At 46.7% G+C, this 23598-nt stretch overlaps 1 protein-coding gene and 1 long non-coding RNA gene across 12 annotated transcripts in view; one reads left to right on the forward strand and one right to left on the reverse strand.

The window, feature by feature from the left end:
- Positions 1-16702, forward strand: part of Gm52860 — a 37809-nt gene extending 21107 nt beyond the window's left edge. For both annotated transcript variants that reach the window (XR_003956284.1, XR_003956285.1), the window contains exons 2-3: positions 9916-10163; positions 16621-16702. This is a non-coding gene — a long non-coding RNA (predicted gene, 52860). The remainder of the gene's footprint in view (positions 1-9915; positions 10164-16620) is intronic.
- Dennd2a (DENN/MADD domain containing 2A) overlaps positions 1-23598 on the reverse strand; it is a 95772-nt gene that overhangs the window by 29173 nt on the left and 43001 nt on the right. For 7 of the 10 annotated variants that reach the window (XM_017321484.2, NM_172477.4, XM_017321485.2 and 4 more), the window contains 6 exons: positions 16696-16823; positions 15155-15276; positions 5428-5628; positions 3631-3724; positions 3108-3158; positions 1453-1640 (listed from right to left, as the gene is read on the reverse strand). In XM_017321484.2, the coding sequence (XP_017176973.1) occupies positions 1453-1640; positions 3108-3158; positions 3631-3724; positions 5428-5628; positions 15155-15276; positions 16696-16823 (784 nt within the window). The remainder of the gene's footprint in view (positions 1-1452; positions 1641-3107; positions 3159-3630; positions 3725-5427; positions 5629-15154; positions 15277-16695; positions 16824-23598) is intronic. The other 3 variants (XM_006505840.4, XM_011241272.3, XM_011241273.3) reach the window with 2 other exon arrangements.

Consider the following 23598-nt stretch of genomic DNA (forward strand, 5'->3'; position numbering starts at 1 on the left):
CGTGTTCCTTAAAGGTGTTGAAGGAAGAGGGTAGGCTCTTGTACGGAGGACACATGCCCATGGTTACTTCCATTTATACCATTGTTCAGAACTTAAAGACTATGCTAGCCCTTTATGATGAAAGAAGGCTGGCTGGGGAAGAACACAAGCAGGCAGGCAGGAAGACAGACAGGCAGACAGCCAGGCAGGGAAACAGGCAGGCAGGCAGGCAGGCAGGCAGGCAGGCAGGCAGGCAGGCAGGCAGGCAGGGAAACAGCCAGGCAGGGAAACAGGCAGCCAGGCAGGCAGGCAGACAGCCAGGCAGCAGGGTCCAGACCTTGTAGGATCTTGCATAAAGTAACAGCCACAGAAGCTCAGCATGAACCAAGCTGAGCTCCGTCTCCTCCCTTTCTCTGGCGCTCTGGTTTGTACGATGACTGTCATATGCCATCTCCTGACAGCTCTGGTGCAAAAACTCATTCTTTTAGCTTACTTCTGTTACCTTCTGAAAGGGCAGGAAACCCACTCTATTTATCTTTCTAATCATTTTGGGACCAAGCAGAAAATTGATAGAATGTCTGGATGTAAGTTCTGGTTGGATTGAATTAGAGTACAGTAGACACTTTAATGCAAGAGTCCCTCTGGCAACACTGGCTACATTGTGTAGGCTTTATTAAGTGCCCTTTATTTTAGGTGCCATGAAATTATCAGTGGTGTAAGCCACAACAGGGCAGGGCTTTCCCCCAACACGTAGAGAAGCAGGATACATGCAAAGATTTAGCTCAAACATAAATGTGATGGCACTTAGGAGTTGTTGTGGCTTATGAAGAAAATGCTGAGTCAGGCTGGATAAGGAGCCTGCAGAATGACAGAGATGATCAGCACTGTGACCATAGGGGTATAGGAAGTTTCATTTGTTTTGTTTTGTTGTTTGTTTTTAAATACGGTCGCATGTATCCCAGGCCTGCCTTGAACTCACTATGTACCCTTGAAGATGGCCTTGAAATTCCGATCCTTTTTCTCTACCTCCCAAGACTACAAGTGTGCACTACCCTGTCCAATTTATGTGGGACTAGGGATAGGGTTTCTCTATTTTTCTCTGTGTACCATTGACTGTCCTGGAACTCTCTACATAGACCAGGCTGACGTCAAACACACAAAGATCCACCTGCCTCTCCTTCCACCTCCTAAGTGCTGAGCTTACAGATAATATGCCACCACAACTTGGATTATCTTTGCCCGCTTTTTTTGTTGTTGTTGTTGTTGTTGTTTTTGCATCCTTTAATCTGTCTTCCTGGACCCTGTCTTTCAAGTCCCCATTACTAGTTTTTTCATGTGGCAGACACTCCGTGGGGCTCACTTGGAAGGTTTTAGACCTTAAGCCTTTCATGGACTGCTACCCCTCCCTGAACCCAAGCTGATGGCCAGAACGTGGTAGTCCCCATGCAGCCCCCAGGGACCTGTGTCCCCTACCTTCAGAGGAAATTGCTGGGTGAGCTCTGGCACGTAGGCGGCCCCTGCCTGCTTCTTGTGCAGAGACACAACCACGAAGTACTCGAAGAGTTGCCTCTCTTGGTACTCAATGAGATCCCGGTCAAGCGATGAGTATCGAGGGGCCTGCTTCAGGCGAGACTTCACATTGACCAGGCGCTGGCTGTGAGCTGTGGAGAGAAAGAAGCCACAGGCCTGTTGTGACTCATTTGTCAATGTGGAACTGCTCAGCATTCAACTGCTTATGTAATTCCTAGCTTCAGTACATTGTCTAATCCCCCGAGTCTTTCCACATCTAGCAAATTAGTAGAAAACTCTTTGGCTTCTTGCCAAACTTGTGGGAGGGGCGCCATTCATTTACAGGCCTGGCAACCAAGTAAGGCACAGGACCCAGGCTCAGGACTGGCCAGGGTTGGCTAAGCCTTGAGTCGGAAGGGCCAGGGGTTTTTAGGGTGGCGACTGTAGGCACCTTCCCCCTCGTTCACTGTCGTGTCTTCAGTTTGTGTGATGTTACAAAATCCAGACCATGGGACTTTTGGAGCTGAGAGCTTTGTAAACATCCTGTATGATGCGACAACAGAGACTCAGCTACCTCAGGAGCCCCCTCCCACCTCTGCTCCAGTCAGTTCTCTGCAGTGGGAACAGCCTTGCTTGCTCTGGGGGTGGCCCGGTAGCTGACGATGTCAGAGGTGAATGAGGGGGAGCCACTAGGTAGACCAGTCTTATCACCTCACTTAACACCCAGGGCTGCCCTCTCTGTTCTCTCATGGGGTCTGAAAAATCTCAAAAAAATGGACTCAGGCTTTGGACCCGGATTGCTGAACGCCAGGCCCACAGGCACCAACTGTTTTACCAACTTCATCTTTCAAGCAAGGCGCCGGAGGCTCTGAGAGTTTAAGACATTGCCTACAGCTCACACAGCCACTATCCAGTGTGGTGCCTGTCATCGTCAGAGGCGGAGGAACAGGTGGCTGCAGTACTGTCGCACCTGATCTCTGCACAGGCCTGGCCCACCTCTGCTCACACTTGACACTCATGCCTTGATCTGCAAGCCTGAGCAGGCCTTGTCTGTCCCTCAGCTGTAGAAAGGAGCCATGTCTATAGCTGCCCAGTCAGCTCACACTCACACTTGCTCTCCTCACCTCCCAGCCAGCTCATGCACCTGCTCTCCTCACCTCCCAGTCAGCTCACACACCTGCTCTCCTCACCTCCCAGTCAGCTCACATATCTGCTCTCCTCACCTCCCAGTCAGCTCATGCACCTGCTCTCCTCACCTCCCAGTCAGCTCATGCACCTGCTCTCCTCACCTCCCAGTCAGCTCAAGCACCTGCTCTCCTCACCTCCCAGCCAGCTCATGCACCTGCTCTCCTCACCTCCCAGTCAGCTCACGCACCTGCTCTCCTCACCTCCCAGTCAGCTCACGCACCTGCTCTCCTCACCTCCCAGTCAGCTCACGCACCTGCTCTCCTCACCTCCCAGCCAGCTCATGCACCTGCTCTCCTCACCTCCCAGTCAGCTCACACACCTGCTCTCCTCACCTCCCAGTCAGCTCACGCACCTGCTCTCCTCACCTCCCAGTCAGCTCACGCACCTGCTCTCCTCACCTCCCAGCCAGCTCATGCACCTGCTCTCCTCACCTTTCAGCTTCTCCTCTGTGTCGCTGTCAGACTCACTGTTCTCATCTGTCACTGGAACAAAGAACAAGGAAGAAAGAGGCATATATGAGCCCAGTGCAGGAAACAAACCCCAAACTTCTAGGTCATAGGTGGTGTTTTGCCAACTAAGTAAAAAGTGTCAGTCAAATTCTGCTCAACTTAATGATTTAGCAAACCGATTAGACCCTGGGTAAGAGGGCTCCTTCTGCAGACTACATACAGCAAGAGGCAGGAGCCCTCTGTAGTAGCCAGGAAGGTTGCTGCCAGAGTCAGGTGATGTGCAGCCCTCAGCTGACTTGATGGTAGGCAAGGCAGAGGGAGCCAGAGCATGTGCCACTGAGCTGGCTCCTGGCCCTTTGTCCCAGAGAGAAGAGCAGAAAAGAAGCAGCCATTGCTTTTTCCTTGGCGAACTGAGGAAAACAAGGGAAGATGCAGTCTCTAGGAGGGACGTCTTCTGATTCTAGTGAGGAGGACAGCCCCAGCAGGGTGAGCCAGAGTAGTCTACCTTTTCCTGAGTTGCTCTCCGTGGACTGGGATAGCCTCTTCACCCGTTTCTTTCCTCTCCGGGCCTCATAAATGGCATTGATCCTCAATACCAGCTGAAAAACCAGATACCAGAAGAAAAACCATCGTCAATTATCTTCCCTGGTGCAGATGGCTGCCTAGGTTGACCCTTCGTTCCCAGGATGACAAAGGGAAAGGGGAGGGGACACACTTCCACTGCCTCGTGTCCTCTGATCCTTCTTGCCAACCATACTGTCAAAACACTGAAGGTGGCTGTCCCCACTGCCCTGAGGCCAGCCAGGTCTAACCCCCCTCCCCAGCTGAGACCCTGGAGGAGGGGCTGTCCTTGGCTCTCGGTATCACTCAGTTCCCCCTTCTGATGCTTTAACACTGTGATGTCACTGTAGCTTAGGTATTTACTCCCAAAATGAAACAGGAGAAGGAAAAGACAGTAATTCCCAGGCAGGGTCACTTTGGTAGGAACCATTCCAAAGAATGTTTGAACAGCCCCCAGTACTAGGGGTAGAGAGATGGGTCAGTGGTCAAGAACATAGGCTACTTTTTTTTTTTTTGGTTTTTCGAGACAGGGTTCATAGGCTACTTTTAAAGTGTCCATGTTTTCTCTCTCTGTCTCTCTCTCTCCTTTCTCTCTCGATTTTTATTTATTTTATTACGTATACAGAGTTCTGCCTGCATGTATGCTTGCAGGCCAGAAAAGGGCACCAGATCTCATTATAAATGGTTATGAGCTACCATTGTGGGTTGCTGGGAATTGAACTCAGGACCTATGGAAGAGCAGTTAGTGATCTTAACTTCTGAGCCATCTCTGTAGTCAGAGGATCTGTGTTCAATTTGCAGCCCCTACATGGTGGCTTTATAAGCAGTTGTAATTCCAGTTCTGCAGGATCCAATGCCCCTTTTTGGCCTCTAGAGACACAATGCATGCATGAGGCACACGTTACATACAGGCAAAACACCTATACTTATTTGTTTTAAGATTTTTTTTTAAATTTTATGTATGTGAGTACACTGTAGCTGTATAGATGGTTGTGAGCCTTCATGTGGTTGCTGGGATTTGAACTCAAGACCTTCAGGAGAGCAGTCAGTGCTCTTATCCACTGAGCCATCTCGCCAGCCCACATCTATAATTATAAAGTAATAAATAATCAAATGTTTAAGAGAGGTTTGAATTTTGTTTTTAATGCACTGGGAAGAATAGGAATAGCATAGGTACTGGTGTGTGTGTGTGTGTGTGTGTGAGAGAGAGAGAGAGAGAGAGAGAGAGAGAGAGATTGTATGTTTGCATGACTGTGTGAGAGTGTATGTCTCTCTGTGTGAAAGTGTGTATGAGCGTGTGTGTACCTGTGTGTGTAAGAAAGAATGTGTGTGTGTGACTGTTAACTCTCTACCCTCCCCTCCCTCTTGGACCAGCTCTCTTGAATGGGTCACGAACTCCTCTCTGTAAGTCAGCCACTGAGGGAAGAAAAAGTTGGAGGTATATGGAGAGTGCTTCCCTAGCAAGTGTGAAACTCATGTTCAGTCTGTCTGTCTCTCTCTCACGCATACACACACTTGTAGGAAAAGACCAGAGTCTAGGTTAGGTAAGGAGGCAGGGAGAGGCGTGGCTAAGGCAAAGGGCACAGACTGTAATGGTAACGGTGACCCACATATCCTGGTTTGCTGTCTATCTGTCCCATGGTGATGGAGAAACCAGTGGACCTCATACTCTCTCTCCTCAACCTCCTCGACAGAGAAGTGGAGGTGCATCCTGGACCTCAAAATCCAAAGTATGTATTACCCTGGGGATCTTTTTCTTCTTCCTGCCATTCTGTAGGTCTCCAAGGTTAAAGAACGTGTCGTCCGGGCTGCTAGGTGTAGAGGGAGGACTGGTCCTCAGCGGGGACCCAGCTCCATCCCGACTAAGCTTCCTAGTGTCCAACAGCTTCAAGTTTCTTCTTTCTGAGTTCTGCCGGAAAAATGCAGACTTGGACAAGGACTGCTGTGTGAGAAAAGGAGATGGGCGTAAGTCCAAACGAAGGGGCTGAGGTGGTCAGTCAGTGCAGAGACTTGGAGCTGAGCAGCTGGGCTGGGTTCCTAGGGTACCAGGGTTTGCTATGCTAACCGTGCTGTGCTACCATTCCACTGTGGAAATGTATGTGACAGAGGCTGTGATTCTAGTCTAATCTCTTTTCAGATGTGTGGGAAGCCACCTGCTGCCACTGCTCTAGAGATGAGCCTTGATAAAAGACACACATCCTGGGAATTGCAGGACTAAATTGGCTTGCCAAGGGCCTGCTCTATAGGCAGTGTTATCCCTCTGGGCATCCGTATCTTCTTTTATTTGGAGTATTGAGGTTTGAGTCTAAGGCCTTACACAGACAGGCACTCTCCTACTGAGCTAGAGCCCCAATCCAGGATTTTATTTCTGGAGCAAAGCTTCTTTCAAATCAAAATGAAAACCTTACTCAAAAGTTTACAGCTCAGTAGAGAAGGTAGCTCAGAGGACTCATGTGGCACATACACAGTGCCAAGTTTGATCTCCTGTACCCCCCAAAATAAAATGAACTTTACTCCTGGCACAGTAGTGTGTGGCTGTAATTCTAGCACTGGGGGTAACCAGATGTGCATGCGAGGTCCTCCCCAGCTGCATAGCCAGTCTGAGGCTAGTCTGGGCTGCATGAAACTCTGTTTCCAAAAAAACAAAAAACAAAAACTCCCAAAAACAAAACCAAAAAACCAAAGAAAGAAAGTTATAGCTTAAAACACAGAAGAGAATCCATTTTCCTGATAAATACAAGTTGATAAGCACAAGCCCATTTAGAGAGACAAAAACAAAAACAAAAACAAACAAAAACGTAAACAATAAGAACGTTCCTGAAGTGGGAGTGTACTGAGTCCCAGATCTGTAGAGGAATCTCAACTTTCTCCAAAAGGAAAAGAGAATTCAAGCTCCACCAAGGAAACATTTTTCACACAAAAAAGTAAATGGATTTGTTAATCCACTCTGTAAGGGAGACTGTGAGGGAAAGTAACTTCCAGACTCCACCGGGGAGAGAGAGTGTGAAAACCAGCAAACCGCGAGGAAGGTAAGCTAGTTACAAAGTTACCAAAACGACAGAGTGCTTGCCCGGTGGTCCATTATATTGTAAAAGAAAAGTTATACTCCGCAGAGAATATCATACATTGTGACATGGCATATAATCACAAAACACTATAAACAAACTAAGTGTCCATTGACAGAGGTTGAGCAGATAAATTATGACATATCCAGACAGTGGAATAGTACGCAATCGTAAGAACAAAAGTTAAAGATGGACATACAGGTTCTTTCGGGCACATACTATTTTTTTTAAATGTATTTATTTTATTTTTATGTGTATAGGTATTTTGCCTGCATGTATGTTTGTGCCCCATGAACATTCCTGGTGTCAGCAGGGCCAGAAGATGATGTTGGATACCCTGGGAAAGGAGTTACAGATGGTTGTGAGCTGCCATGTGGATGCTGGGAATGAACCAGAGTCCGCTGGAAGAGCAGCCAGTGCTCTTAACTGCTGGGCTATCTCTCTAGACTTGTATTATCATTTTTAACAGTTACTTATTGTGTGTGTGTGTGTGTGTGTGTGTGTGTGAGCGCACGCTGTTGGTGCATGTTGAGGTCAGGGGACAGCTTTTCAGGGGTCAGACCTCTCCTTGTTTTTGAGGCAGGGTTTCTCTTGGTTTTGCTATTGTACTGTGTACAGGAAATTCCTGACGATCCTCTGGTCTGCCTTTCATTAAATCATAATAGGGCTGAGATTACAGGTGCTTACTGACACCTCCAGCATCTTAGAATTACCAACATATTTTATACTGTGTGTGTGAGTGCATAATGTGTGTGTGCCACTGTATATATGTATGTATGTATGTATGTATGTATGTATGTATGTGTGTGTGTGTATGTATGTATGTATGTATGCATGTACATATGTGTGTATGTATGTATGTATGTGTGTGTGTGTGTATGTATGTGTGTGTGTATGTATGTATGTATGTATGTATGTATGTATGTAGAGAACAGCTTTTAGTTCTTCCTTCCAAGCTTTTCAGCTGTGCCTGGTTTATGGGGACCAAACTCAGCATGCCAGACTTGTGCAGCAAGCGCTTTCACCCACTGAGTCATTTTGCTAGTCCATCCGCTATATGTTGCTCTGCATAAAAAGCAAGGCATGGCATGTTGATTTTCTTGTATTTTAAGATATAGGGTATCACTGGGTGCCCCAGCTGTTGGGAGGCAGAGGCAGGTGGATCTCGGTGAGTTTGGGCCAGCCTGGTCTACAGGGTTCCAGGATAGAAACCCTGTCTCAAAAAACAAAACAAAACCAAACTTACAAAAAACAACTGACCAACTAAACAAACAAAATTTAGAGTATCTGGAAATTGGTAGGCATTCATTGTCCTTGGCCTTCTTCCTCTGTTATTTTTCCCACCCACTGTTTTGTCTCTCCTGTGTTCTTGATGCAATGCTGTTTGCCTATTTTCCTTTGGGAACTCTCTTATTTTTCTGGCTATTTTAAGATGTGTTCTCTATAGAACTTCTAGCCATTTGTCAGTTTTCCTTAAGTGTGCTTTGCCAAGTGGCTCCTTTATATTTATATTTTCATCACAGGAAATGGCTGTCACAACCGTTTTGCTTTTATGGTGCTAGGAGGTCACACCTTAGGACCCTGAGCAAGAGAGTCAAATGCTCGCCCTGAGCTCCGCCTATATGTTGTATAGATTTTATTTTATGTGTATGGGTGTTTGCCTGCATGTATATATGTGGACCACCTGTGTGCTTGGTGCCCAAGACAGCCAGAAGAATGCCGGGCGTGGTGGCGCACGCCTTTAATCCCAGCACTCGTGAGGCAGAGGAAGGCGGATTTCTGAGTTCGAGGCCAGCCTGGTCTACAGAGTGAGTTCCAGGACAGCCAGGGCAATACAGAGAAATCCTGTCTCGAAAAACAAACAAACAAACAAACAAACAAACCAGAAGAAGACATTGGATCTCCTGTAACTACCTGGAGTTAAAGGTGGCAGGGAGCCACCCCGTGGGTGCTGGGGTCTTATGGAAGAGCAGCCAGTGCTCTTAACCATGGAACCACCTCTCTAGCCCCTTCATTCTTGTTTTTAAAAGATTGATTTTCTTTTCTTTCTTTTTTTTTTTTTGCCCTGCCCCTCCCAGTGTTTGACTTATTTTTTAACTGTGCGTGTGCATTTGTGTCTGTGTATGGGTTTGTGTATATATATACATATATATATATATATATATGTATATATATGTGTGTGTGTGTGTGTGTGTGTGTGTGTGTGTGTGTGTGTGTGTGTGTATGTGTGCACTTGCAGAGGCCAGAGAGAATCAATTCCTTTGGAACTGGACTAACAGGCCAGCGTGAGCAGCCTGACATGGGGACTAGGAACCAATCTCCAGTCGTCTGCAAGAGCAGTAAGCATGCTTACCTAATGAGTCAACTCTCTAGTCCTCTAACGTCCTCATTCTTTACCTAGAGAATTTATCTGCTGGGCTGGTGAGTGGCTCAGCAGGTAGGGGACACTTGCTGCCACATCTGAGGACCTGAAATTGATCTATTGATCCTGCGTGGGAGGAGAGAACCTACTCACACAGGCTGTTCTAACTTCCACACACTTGCTTGTGGTACATGTATGTACACACATATACAGATAAATACGAGAAAAAGAAAAAAAAAACTAGAAAAAGAAGAGCATCTATGGGGCTGGCGAGATGGCTCAGTGGTTAAGAGCGCCGACTGCTCTTCCGAAGGTCCCGAGTTCAAATCCCAGCAACCACATGGTGGCTCACAACCATCCGTAATGAAATCTGATGCCCTCTTCTGGAGTGTCTGAAGACAGCTACAGTGTACTTACATATAATAAGTAAATAAATAAATCAAAAAAAAAAAAAAAAAAAAAAAAGAAGAGCATCTATTTCTTGTTAGATATTTAATAAATACCAAATTTTATTTTGGTCTGGATTTTCTTGGTTTGCTTTTGAAACATATTTTATTCATTAATCCATCGGAAATTTATTTTATGTGGTATGCTAATCTAAATCATTTCCCTCCATGCTAATTTATCCCAATTCTATTTAATGAATGAATCTTTCTTTCTCAACCCATTTACAAAGTCGCATCTACAGTATCGTAAGTGCTCACGGAAAAGGCCTACATTGTTCCTGAATTCTCTAGTCTTGCTTAGTTCCAAGTAGGATATATTTACAACTTCAGAGCCTTGTCTTTTTCAAAATTTCCAGGAACAAAGATTCCTATCTGCCCTGTGGTTGGTTCTCCCATTCATCATGGGTGTACAAGAAGCAAGGAACTGCTTAGCACAGGAAGTTTCCACCAGTGGAGTGCTGAACTGCTGTGGCCAGTGCGGTCATCTTTATCACGTTGACACAGAAATCAGCCTTCTTAGCAGCCTAATTCTACCTGCAGTGAAGTCCAAGAAAATGTCCTGATACTTTCAAGACACTGAAATCTGTGTAACTGCTGGCAACTGGTGGGTATCTGCTTCTGTTCAAGTTTTATACCAGGCTAGTTTGCTTACAGGATATTTGACTAATGAAAAGATCTGAGATGAGAAGCAACCAGAGTATGGTATTCAACTCTGGAGAGCATGCCAAGGAGCCTGGCAGAAGCTATGTGCAGGCTGCATCCAGGCAATGCCTCCTGGTGCCACTGTTGGAGAGAAGGGTCCAGCAGTCTCCCAGATAACGGGCCAGGGAGTTTGTGGGAGGAGTGGGCTTTTGGTAGCTTCTTGTTTGATAAAAGGGAAGACAGCAGGATACGGGAGTGAGCCTCAGTCTGAGGCCCAGTAAAAAGCAGCGAATCCTGACAGGAGTCTTTATTTGGGGCTCCAAGGGTTCTGAGGGTCCTGGGGGAAAATGGTACCATCGTGAAGATGTTTGCATCCGAAGCCTCTGAAAGCAAGGATGTGAGCCTTAGACCTAGTGGGAGCCAGCAAAGTTCTTCCTCAAAGCCAGATAGTATCCACGGCAGTGTGGGCCATGCCCTCTCTGCTGCAGCTTCTAAACCATACCAAGCCCATATACAGCATGTAATGTGCGTAGGGTAAGTAGAGGGATAAGACTTCATTCATTAAAAATCTCCCACAATGTCATTCATAAAAATCAGCAACTGGCGGTAGTTCGCCGGACCCTGACTGTAGCCTCAAAGGGAAGCCACCGGAGCACCTTAAAGGTGGGATTTTTCAGGCTGTCCCCCAGACTGTTGATGGGAAGCAACAGGCCAACACAGTGCCTGATCCTCCCCCACTTCTTCCCGGCAGCTGTGTCAGCACAGAACAGGGCCTCTAATCCCATGGGCAGTGGACTCACTGGGCACCACAGAAGGCCCATAGTGCCTGAAGGAGAGAGGCAGACAAAGGCCTTCTTGGCCTGAGGTCTGACTTGCCTGGTCAAGCCTTGTGAGTTGTTGCAGGATGGGTGACATGTGACACCTTGGTAGGGAGGAGGTGGCCAAAGCTCTGAGCCTCCTCAGAGGGAGATGCTGTGGCCTGAAGCTGAGATCATGAGCCCCTTTTGACTAAATGGGTGTCACAATATTAAAAAAAAGAGAAAAAGGACTGTCTTGATTAGCACATCTTTCTCTGACATAAAAATTGGTCCTTGACAATTGTATGGGCACACATCTGTATAATTACAACCCTTAGGAAGCTGGTGCAGGAAAATCACAGTTTGAGGCCAGCCAGGTTGCAGAGTGAGGACTCCCCCAGCCCAGCATCTCAAAACAAAGAAACTGAAAGAGGCAGGGGAGATGGCTCCCTGGATAAAATGCTTGCTCTGTAGGTGTGAGCACTTGCAAACAGCTGGGCAGATGTAGCATACCCTTAAGCTAGCACTCAGGAGGCAGTGGGATTTCCTGGGTAAGCTGGCTAGCCAGAGTGGCAAAGCTGTAGATTCAGTAAGGCTCACTCACTGAATAAAGTCGAGAATGACCAAAGAAGACACCCAGTGTCAACTTCAGACCCTCACATGCACACGTTCTGTGCACATCTACAATGCCCCCATTCCCCCACATACATGAGGACATAACAGCAGACTCCACCTGCCCTCCACATGTACAATTTCTTTTCTACATTTTAACATTCTTTGCGTTGTAGTATGTAGTAGGTATGGTTATGTAACACTGTTTGGGGTTCGCAGACCACAACATCTGCTCTAGGCTGCACATCTGCTCTTTTCTGAAGACACTCTGTCCAACTGTCCCTCCCTTTCCATTGGGACCAGACAGGAGTTAATTAACGAACATCCCAAAGATGGCGTAGAGCTTTTTGAGGCTGGTATGGGAGTTCAACACAGAGGGGCTGCCTCAACTACTTCTAAGGTCCCAGATGCAGCCCAGATGTGGCAGATACTCAGTGAATAGCTGGTGAGCTAAATAGAGGAAGTGGCAACATCTGTAGCTGTCCCTCACAGCGGGGGCACAGACCAGACGCACAGATGTGAGGGCAGAGTAATGAGCATGAGACCCTGGGCCCCGGTGATGACCGGCACAGGCCCTAACAGCCTGTAATGTCAGCGGCACTGGTCAGTGCACCACGCTATCCAGGACAACCACATCTGGACAGGAAACTTGGCTGGCATCACTGCCACTGCAGTTTGGCTGCTGTGGTGGCCCAGACTCCAGGCTTGCCCAGCCTAGCAAGGACAGGAAGGGCTACTCAGCCTTCATTTTCTGGTATGAGGGAGGAGCTACCTGCTCAGAATGCAGCTGTTCAGGGCAGATGTTTCCACGGTTTCTAAGAGCATGAAGCTGAGAGCTAGGTAGGATGGTATGTGTGTGTGTGTGTACACAGAATGGCATGGCTGCTTCTTTTTTGTATATGCGTGTGGGGGTCCGCATGCACATGTGCATACATGTGTGGAGGCTAGGGGCCAATGTCTGGTGGTGTTCCTTAGGACACCACTAACCCATTCATTCATTCATTCTCTCTCTCTCTCCTCTTCCTCCCCCTCCCCCCTTCTTCCCTTCCTTTTTGACACAGGGTCTCTCCCTGACCTAGAACTCTTAATTCAGATGGACATCAGTAAGCCCCTCTGCCTCTCCAGCACTGTGATTACAAGTACATATGTCTAGATGGTTCTTGTACATGAGTTTTCTGGGGGTTGAATTCAGTCCTCATGCTTGTATGACAAGCATTTATAGACTGAGCTATCTATCTCCCTACCCCACCCCCACTTCCCTCCCTCCCTCCATCTTTCCTTCCCTTCCTTTCTCATTTGGAGATGGGGTCACTTGTATTCCAAGCTGACCTTGAACTCATGACATAGATGAAGCTGTCCTTGAATTTCTGGCCTTCCTGTCTCAGCTTCCCAAAAGCTAGGGTTATAGGTGTGAGCATTATGCCCAGTTTCTTGACCAGTACCGGGGACTAAACCAGGCGTGTGTGCATTCTGACACTGACAGAACCCTTAGCCCTGGTTATGGTTTGTATATGCTTGGCTCAGGGAGTGGTACTGTTAGGAGTAGGTATGGCCTTGTTGGAGTGGGTGTGGGCTATAAGACTCTTATCCTAGCTACCTGGAAGCTAGTATTCTGTTAGCAGCCTTCAGATGAAGATGTAGAACTCTTAGTTCCTCCTGCACCATGCCTGCCTGGATGCTGCTGTGTTTCTGCCTTGACGATACTGGACTGAACCTCTGAACCTGTAAACCAGCCCCAATGAAATGTTTTCCTTTATAAGACTTGCCTTGGTCATGGTGTCTGTTCACAGCAGTAAAACCCTAACTAAGACAGCCCTCATGTTGCTTTCCTACCTCAGTCTAGCCTTTGAAGGAATGGAAGTGTCTAAATGTTAGGCACATTCATATTCCAATGGGATCATGAACACATTTCCAAGGCAAGTGGAAACTGCTAATTATTGGTTACCATGCATTCCTCATGACAACTGTCTACTCCATGTGAAAGTTAGTTCAGGGCTGGCGAGATGGCTCAGTGGATAAGAACACTGACTGCTCTTCTGAAGGTCTTGAGTTCAAATCCCAGCAACCACATGGTGGCTCACAACCACCTGTAATGAGGTCTGACTCCCTCTTCGGGAGTGTCAGAAGACAGCTACAGTATACTTATTTATAATAATAAATAAAATCTTTGGGCCAGAGCGGGGTTGACCAGAGTAAGCAGAGGTCCCAAATTCAATTCCCAACAACCACATGAAGGCTCACAACCATCTGTACAGCTACAGTGTGTACTCATATACATAAAATAAATAAATCTTTAAAAAGAAAGAAAGAGAAAGAAAGAATGAAAGTTAGTTGATTCAGGACTGAGGCAGCTGACATGGGCCTGTAAGCCTCACCAGCCATGACAGGTTATGTCCCTGAGTCTTCTAGAAAGACGTCTGTAGCTGGAAGTGTTCCTGTCTGACACCGGGTGTAGAAAGCACACTCTATGAAGACCCACCCCTCGACCCCCCTCCTTCCAGCAAATGCTGATGCCACCCTGGGGGACTACAGGTACATAGCTGCAAGGCTCAGGCTGGAAACAAATCCTGACAATGGACATCGAATGATGCTGCAATTTACATTTGGTCTTCCTTTATTTATTTTCCTCAACAACAAATCTCCTAGAAGGTCTGAAAGGATCTTCTATGAGAGGGAAGTCAGTCTTGGAGTCTTGATCTCTGGGTTCTCAGACATCACAAGACCAGTGAGGTAGCTGCTTCCCTCACAGAAATGCTCTGTACGTGGATAAGCAAATCCATGTGAGTTTACAAGTACACATATTCTTTGAGTTATAAAATGCTCATGGGGTCTAGAGAGGCTGCTCAGTGATTAAGTTCTCTTACAGAGGACATGGGTCCAGTTCTGAGAACCCACATGGTGGCTCACAACTGCCTATTCCTCCAGTTCCAGGGGATTTCATGTCCCCTGTGGGCTTCAATGGCTCCTGAACACATGTGATACACATAAATTCACATACATATACATGAATAAATACTTTTTTTTTTTAAGACAGGGTGTAGCTCTGGATGCCTGGAATTTACTGCGTAGACTGGGCTGCCCTCAAACTCACAAAGGTCTGCCTACCTCTGCCCTGCTCTGAAGGCTGGGAAGAAAGGCATTCACCACCACATCTGGCAAATAAAGAAATGTTTCTAAAATATGTACACAGATGATAGCAGATGATGCCATACTAATCCACGCTACACTCTGCCTTTCTTTCTCATCTCTCCATTTCTTTTTCTATCTACTTGTTTGCTTATTTATAGTCAAGATCTCACGGTCTTAGTCAGGCTGCCCTGAGCAACAGGTCTCTTGCCTCTATCTTCCAAGTCTTGGGACTCCAGGTGTGGTCCACCACTCGTGACTCAGGACACTCATCAGGAGATGTGCAGTTTGAATGCACTGCTTTTCAGTTACTGAGTTAGGAGAGGGTCCTGAGCTAGGCACCCAGAGGTACTTTAGGGAGCTCTGTGGAGAGGGCTGGTTTCAGGAGAGCAGTCAGGCAGCATGCCCAAGCTAGTACCTTGGTGGACGTGTCCGGGATGGAAGAGGTGGGAGATGCGGGGAAAGTCAAGACACACTTCTTGCCCAGGCAGCGGCCATGCAGCTCCACATCTTCATAAGGATTTTCCTTCATTGGCGGATCTGTGACCAGTGACAACATGGGTCAGAATGTTAGAGCTTTGCCTCTTCCTCTTTTACATTTAAAAGATTTATTTTATGTGAATGGTGCTTTGCTTGAACATATTATCTGTGTACCACGTGCATGGCTGACACCCGAGAAGGCCGGAAGAGGATGTCAAATCCCATGGCATTGGGGTTACAGATGATTATGAGCCGCCAGGTGGGCACTGGAAACTGAACCTGGGTCCTCTGAATAGCAAGCAGCCAGTGCTTTCAACTGCTGCGAAATCTCTCCAGCCCTGGGAGCACTAAGCCCCTATCTTGGCCTCCTCCTGGGAGTGCTTGTGGGATGTGTGTTGTTTCTTTGGCCATCCTTTCCTCTGGCAGCAGATCCTAATTCTCACTGAGGTGATAACTCCCCATCTTTCCATTTGTAGCTGTATCAAATAAACTCCACTCTCAGTTTCCGGGCTACCTGTTCTGCCAGGCCCGGACTCTGCCTCAGAGGTGCGCTCAGGGAGGGCTGACAGCCCAGGCCTAAGGCAATTGCTGAATAGCACTTCTGGCTCTAAAAGTGGACATAGGACATAAGGTGATCTGGCTGGAGTGGCTGGGGACATTTGCTGGGACTTGCAGGCCCCAAGGCTCTGGTTCTACAGAGGAAAGCCATGGGTTCCAGGGAGCTGGTAGCAGCCTTCCTGGGGACTGTGAGAAGCCCCGCTGAGAATAGGCCACCCTGGGAGAAAGAGAAAGAAGAAGCCAGTTTGGGTTACAGATTATTATTCTCCCAAACTTCCTTTGCTCTCTCATCACATGGGTGGGAACCCAGACAGAAGCGGCTCTGCTAAGCCCTCCCTCAGTCCTGGGCTTCCTCTTATGAGGCATTTCTGGTACTGGTTGCACCATGAATGTTGTCTGTGAGCATCTACCCCCTCTGCCCCACATGCACAAATACCTGTGGGCCTTTTCCCTCTCACCAGCTCCATTTCGGTTTTTGGGGTGTTTTTTTGTTTTTTGTTTTTTGAGACAGGGTTTCTCTGTGTAGCCCTGGCTGTCCTGGAACTCACTCTGTAGACCAGGCTGGCCTCAAACTCAGAAATCCGCCTGCCTCTGCCTACCAAGTGCTGGGATTAAAGGCATGCGCCACCACGCCTGGCTCAGTTTTTGGTTTTTAAGGTTACATTATATTTTTATTAGTGATTTTGAGCATATGTATTTATAACAGTCACAGTGTAATGATGAGTACATTTAATATAGTAAAAGTTGTATACCATCTGTGGATACACAACCATTTTTTGGTGTCTTTTCCTGAGGTGGGTTGTACAAAGCAAGCAGTGCTTCCCTTTTTATTACTTTCTTTTACAGCAGCCTGGTGTTTCTCCTTCCTTTCTGCCAGCTCGAGGGGAAGCAGCTCTACTTCTGGATTTTCTGACCTCTTACCTAGAATGTCTTCATAGACGTTCTCCTCCGATAAAGTGCGTGTGAGTCCCAATTTGGTCTGTGCATACCAGTCCACCCTGCTGTTCTCTGAGGAAGACTGTAGTAAGTCCTCGAACTCATAGGACTTTCTGGGTTGTGCACCGTGGAGAGAAACAAAGAGAGAACTTGAATCAATTCAGGCCGGTTCCAAACACAGCAGAGGTCAGAATGCAAAGTGGGTCAAGCCAAAGCTTTCGGACCAGGGCTGCAGAGCTGTAATGTAAGCCAGGGCAAATGCCCGACTTGCAGCAGAAACCCATCCCCAAAGGAGGGGCTATCGCTCCATTAGCCTCTTCTGCCTCCACTGAGGGCTCCAAGCGGGACAGAGGGACCAAGTCTTAGAGCACCAGCTTATGGGATCTGGGTCATACATATTAACTGCTTTCTGGGATGATAATGTGCTGTGGTGCACGGACTCTGACCTCTGCCGGTCCAGGTTATTTGCCTAGACTTGTCCCATAAGGGTAGAGGATAGGGTGAAGGTGTAGTTTGAAGTTCCTAGCACTAACAACGAAAGGTGTCTGCATGCTTCACTGTACAAGCCCTTTCTTACAGAGCATGCAACACAACAACTAATTTAGATGATCGTGGGTTTGATGGGACGGGATTAGCCACCATCCAAATGGACTCTGCAGGACATCCTGGCCTTTCAGGATATACCTCAACTCTGTTGTGATTTTTTTCCCCCATATTTGTGAGATCAAGATGTCAACATATGAGGCATGCTTTGCATTTGGATCCTGACACATAAAGAAGGGTTTGTTAGTCTAAACTTTTAAAAAGTGGCTAGGAGGCGGGTGTGGCAGTGCACGTCTGCAATGCCTGCACCTGGGAGGCTAAAGCTGGAGGGTTAACATCAAGCTGTAGGTCAGCCTGGTCAATATAGTGAGATTCTGTCTTAAAAATCAATGATAGGCATTATGGAATAAGCCTTTATTCACAGCATTTAGGAGGCACAGGCAGGCAGATCTATGTGAGTTCTAGACCAGCCTGGTCTACACAGTGAATTCCAGTCCAGCCAGAGCCACATAATGAGACCCTGTCTCAAAAAAAAAAAAAAAACCCCAAAAACCCCAAAAGTACAACACAACAAAACAAAGCAAATAAAAGCTGGGCATGATGATTCATGTTTATAATTCCAATACTCTGAGGTAAGGGAACTGTCAAGGTCTGTGGCCCACTTAGGGTACAATAAGTTTCAGACCAGTCTGGCCAGTAGATTCCGTCTCAAAATGAACAACAACAACAACAACAAAAAGCATAACAACAACAGTAAAAAGCATAACAACAACAATTAACAACAACAACAACAACAACAACAACAACAACAGTAAAAAGCATAATAAGAACCAACCAAAACAAAACAAAATCCAAAAACCAAAACCAGGGTCCACGAGGTAGCTCTGCAGGCAAAGGGGCTTAGGACCCACATGGTAGAAGATGAGACCCTGCTCCTGCAAGCTGTCCTGCTCTCATGCATCATGGTACCTGAGCACCCCACTCATACACACCCACAAACAATTAAATGTAATACAAAATCCAAACAAAATCAGAAATAAGCAGTCACACTACAAGCCCTTCACAGCCTTGTGCATGCCAGGCAAGAGCCCTGTCGCTTTACCTTAAGTTCCTGGCTTTGTTTGTTTGTTTGTTTTTCAAGACAGGGTTTCTCTGTGTAGCCCTGGCTGTCCTGGATCTATCTCACTCTATAGACCAGGCTGTCCTTGAACTCAGAGAACCACCTTCCTTTGCCTTCCAAGTGCTGGGATTAAAGCCATGTGTCACCATGTGTGGCTCAGTCCCTGGCCTTTTGAGAGAGGGTCTCACTTTGTAGCCCAGACTGGCGATTTTCTGCCTCTAACGCAAGACTTAACTTGTAATATAAGCTACCACGGGGTTTCCTAATAGCAATTCCATCTCTGTGTTAAAGCTCTGGTTTTCGGGTGACCAATGTGTGAAATCTAGAAAGCAACATCATAAGCCAACACAAACTCAGGTCTACAGAGGAGCAAGGGAGAGCCACAAACTTGGCATGATCAGTTTCTAGAAATGACAGGAAAGCAGTTACAATCACTACAAGATCTGGTGGATCACTGTCCTGTGTTGGCATCACAGGTGCAAGTGGTGGCTTGCAGGGACTTCTGTCCTCTTATTCTGAGCCCTGATGAAACGAGAAAAACATATTTGCTAAATCCTGACCTGACCTTGGGCTACATGAGGTCAGGCTGACCCTCATGCATGTACAGTACTTACAGGAACTTCTGCTAACCTGCATGGTTCTGCTTCTGTAACCAAAGGCTTTCTGGTCCCCTACCAAACAGAAATACCACAGTGGCACACTGCACCTTATTATTAAAAGTTCATATTCTGCCATGCTTGCTAACAGCCATCACAGCTACATCAGGGGGATGTAGCACACATGGTTTTTACTCTTATAACCCCCCTGCTCAGACAGCTCAGAACTGTCTCTATAGGCTTGTATTAGGGTCTAGAATGGCTCAATAAGGTCTATATGGCTCAATAAACACTTTAAATTCATAAAGAGCTCATCCTGGTCTCCTCTTGGCTGAGAAGAGCCCAGCCTTAACATAGCAGGAGATCACACACCCTGAAGAGAAATCCGCTCGCATCGAAGACTGATCCAATGAGCTAATTCTCTATGAACATGTTTGAACTTGAGAAAGGTTTCAGCATCTTTATGTATGAACTTGGAGAAAAGGGGACTTTCCACAGGTGAATGAATGAGTAACAGGCACAACGCAACAGGTGACTCTCTAGCTAAGCATGCCGGGCACTCACTGTGCACACCACCCACATGTGTGCTAAGCGCCTTCCATGGATCTAACTATGCTCAGAACTAGGGAGGATGTGACCTCCTCTAAGTTCTCTGCCTTCCACGCCCGCCAGTGATCACATGACAGCTGGTTTTAGAGACACTGGTGTCACTGTTGCGATGAACCCCCCCCCCCCCTTATAGGCCAGGCTTGGTCCAATTCACTATGCAGAAGAGGATGGCCTGGAACTTATGATTCTCCTGCCTCTCTGTCCCCTAAAGGCGGGATCACTAGTGTGCATCCCATGCCTGCTTTATAGGTGCTAGGGATTAAATGCAGGTCCTCATGGATGTTAGGCAAGCGGCGGAGACATCTCCAGCACGCACCCCACTCCCTTGGTGAATTTCCTCTACTCCCCCCTTCTTTCCTAGTCCCCTTTATTTTCCACATTTCCCCCTCATGAGAGTCTAATTCCAATCAGGAGGCTGAGGCAGGGGATCTTGAGTTTGAGACCAGCCTGGAATATATCATGAAATTGCCTCAAAAAAAACATTAAAAAGAAAAAGAAAAAAGAAATCATGACCAATGTCCAAATAGTGTGTGAGGGTTACTAATGGCTTTCCCATATTCTTGGAAATGAAATGTTAATTGAAGACAATGGGCAAGGACTGCAACATTAACATGTCTTAAATGAAGCTCCTCTCAGAGCTGCCTTCCGGAAGGCCAACCAGATGTTTTCGCTTGGGAGCCACAAGGCATACCGCAAAGCCCTTCTAGTCCACCTACACCTAACCAGCTAAGTGGCCTTCTACCTCCCCAGCCTCCTAGAAACTGACCATGTCTTCTGTCCTCACTGTAATTACATCAGGGGCTGTGACCACAACACCCACTGAGCCACCAAGGGGAACCCTGGCAGATGCCAATCTGATGACTGCTCCCTTCGAAGCAGTCAAATGCCTCCTAGTCAAATGCTTCCCACCGTTCCCCTCATCTCCAGACCTCCTGGAGAACTGGTCATTGGACGTCGAGGCCTCCTCTTTCATCCTTAGGGACCCCTACCCAACTCTGGCCACACCCTCCTCCTTTAGTTCCTCCAGAACAAAGAAAGCTCAGGATCTACACCTACTTGACCGTCTGCTACCTCCTCCCGTGCAGGGCATCTGACCTTCTCCCCCTCTCAAGGCTGCCCTTCCCTGGCACACTGGATTCCCACAGCACCTTACATTTCCTCAGAGCGCTAACACTGAGGTTAGCAGCCAAGCCACACATAAGCACCGTGCACTCCACTGCTGCCTATGTGCTCAACAATGGTGGGGTCTCTGTCAGTTTTGCTCATTAATAAATCCCCACACATAGCACTAAGTATATTCACAGCAAGCAGCTGGCTGAATAGGTAAATGAGCATTTATTAATTAGTTGACTGACTGATTTTTGAAGCAGAGTCTCACTCTATAGAGCAGGCTGATCTTGAACTCACAGCAATCCTCCTGTGTTCATGGACTAACAGTGTGTACCACTGTGTCTGGCTATGAATGAACAAATATATGAAAAGTTGCTTTTAGCCTGATATGCTGGCACATACCTTTAATCCAGCACTCTGGAGGCAGAGGCAAGCAGATCTCTGTGAGTTTGAGACTAGCAATGTCTGCACAGTGCCCAGGGCTGCATAGAGAGATCTGTCTCAAAAAACCCAAAATGAAAACAAACAAACAAAACCCTCAGACATGTAAATGTATAAACTTATGGAGCAGAGCTGGGGAGCCAGGAATAAACACAGTTATAGCCACCTAATCTTGGACCAATGTGTCATACACATAAATTGGAAATGACAGCCTGCCGATTCAACAAACAGTGCTAGGAAAAACGATCACCCGAATCTCTTATCTGCAGAAAAATCTCTCTGATTAAAGATCCTTGCATAAGACGTGAAACTCTGATACTGCTGGAGATAAAAGCATGAAGGCATAGAATGTAAGGCCCAAAGGTCCTCACCTGAATAATAAGACGCAATCTTGGCTCTTAGAATATAGAACAGTGGGCTGGAGAGATGGCTCAGTGGTTAAGAGCACTGTCTGCTCTTCCAGAGGTCCTGAGTTCAGTTCCAAGCAACCACATGGTGGCTCACAACCATCTGTAATGAGATCTGATGCCCTCTTCTGGGGTGTCTCATATACATAAAATAAATAAACAAACCTTTTTGTTGTTCTCATTTTGTTTTTCAAGACAGGATTTCTCTGTATAGCCCTGACTGTCCTGGAACTCACTCTGTAGACCAGGCTGGCCTCGAACTCAGAAATCCACCTGCCTCTGCCTCCCAAGTGCTGGGATTAAAGGCGTGCACCCCTTTAATAAATAAATCATATATATATATATATATATATATATATATATATATATATATACACACACACACACATATCACACACACACACACACACACACACACACACACACACACACACACACACACATATCAGCAACTAAGGCATTTCTGTTTTCCAATGTTGCTACTGGTGAAATGCCTGTTAACCCAAGCTTACCAAAGCTTTCAAGGCAATTTTGCTCTGAACTTCAGACTCCTTTCTGACATTCATTTTGTTGTTGTTTTTTTTGTTTTTGTTTTTGTTTTATTTTGGGGGGAGGCAGGGTTTCTCTGTGTAGTTTTAGCTGTACTGTAACTCACTCTGTAGATCAGGCTGGCCTTGAACTCATAGAGATCTGCCTGCTCTGCCTCCCTTGCTCACTTGCTGGGATTAAAAGTGTGTTCCTTCGGGCTTTTTTGGGGGATGGGGGGAAGCAGGGATTCTCTGCATAGCCCTGGCTGTCCTGAAATTCACTGTGTAGACTGGGATGGCTGTTAACTCATAGATCACCAGCCTCTGCCTCCCAAGTGCTGGGATTACAGGCATGCGCCACCAAGCCTAGTTTGACACATTCTTTTTTTTTTTTTTTTTTAAGATTTATTTATTTATTACATGTAAGTACACTGTAGCTGTCTTCAGACCCTCCAGAAGAGGGAGTCAGATCTCATTACGGATGGTTGTGAGCCACCATGTGGTTGCTGGGATTTGAACTTCGGACCTTCGGAAGAGCAGTCGGGTGCTCTTACCCACTGAGCCATCTCACCAGCCTGACACATTCTTTTTAAACAATTTATTTGGGGTTAGAGGAATGGCTCAATGGTTAAGAGAGTATGCTGCTCTTTCAGAGGACTTAGGTTTGATTCCCAGTACCCACATGGTGGTTCACAACATCTGTGACTCCAAGTCCAGGAGATCCAAAGTTCTCTTCTGACTTCCATGGGCACTATGCACATACATGGTATATGTATGCACACACGTGCAGGCCAAATACTCACACATGAAAAATAAATCTAGTGCAATTTAAAATATATATATATATATATATATAGCTTTTAGTGTGTGTGTGTGTGTGTGTGTGTGTGTGTGTGTGTGTGTGTGTGTATGTGTGTGTGAAGGTGCCTGCAGAGGCTAGGAGCTTTCAATGAATCTCCTGGAGCCAGAGTTACAGGTGGCTGTGAGTCCCAGACATGGGAGTTGGGAATTGAACATGGATCAGCACAGCTCTAACCACTGAGCCGTCTCTCCAGCACCCCTCTGAAGCTCTTAAACGAATCCATGTTTTGGGTTTAGAGACTGGCACCCATGCTGACTGAGACTATCTCACAATGACATGGACACAGCAGCAAGGCTCCAGAGTTAACTTTACCTGGCAAACAGATGATAGCTAAGAGTTCTGTACTGTCAGACTACTGTGGGGAGCACCAGCCCAGGGTGGGGATGACAGAGTCAGTGATGTCATGTATCACCTGCTCCGGGGCAGTGTGTCTGATTTCCTCAGGTCCTAAAGTCTGAGGACAAATCTATCTGATGCTAAAACCATCTGCTGAAAAGTTAAAACCATCTTCAGTGGAGAGGCGTTTGGTTTTATGAAGATTCAAAAGTGCAACTCGAATGATGTAAAAAATCTGAATTCAAGCTCAAGTATTTGGAGCATGCATCTGAGTGTGAATTCAAGATATTGCTTATACTTAAAAAAAAAAAAATCACTTTTGTTTCATGGCAGCCTC

The sequence above is a fragment of the Mus musculus genome, chromosome 6, assembly GCF_000001635.26.
Source record: "Mus musculus strain C57BL/6J chromosome 6, GRCm38.p6 C57BL/6J".
NCBI lineage: Eukaryota > Metazoa > Chordata > Mammalia > Rodentia > Muridae > Mus > Mus musculus.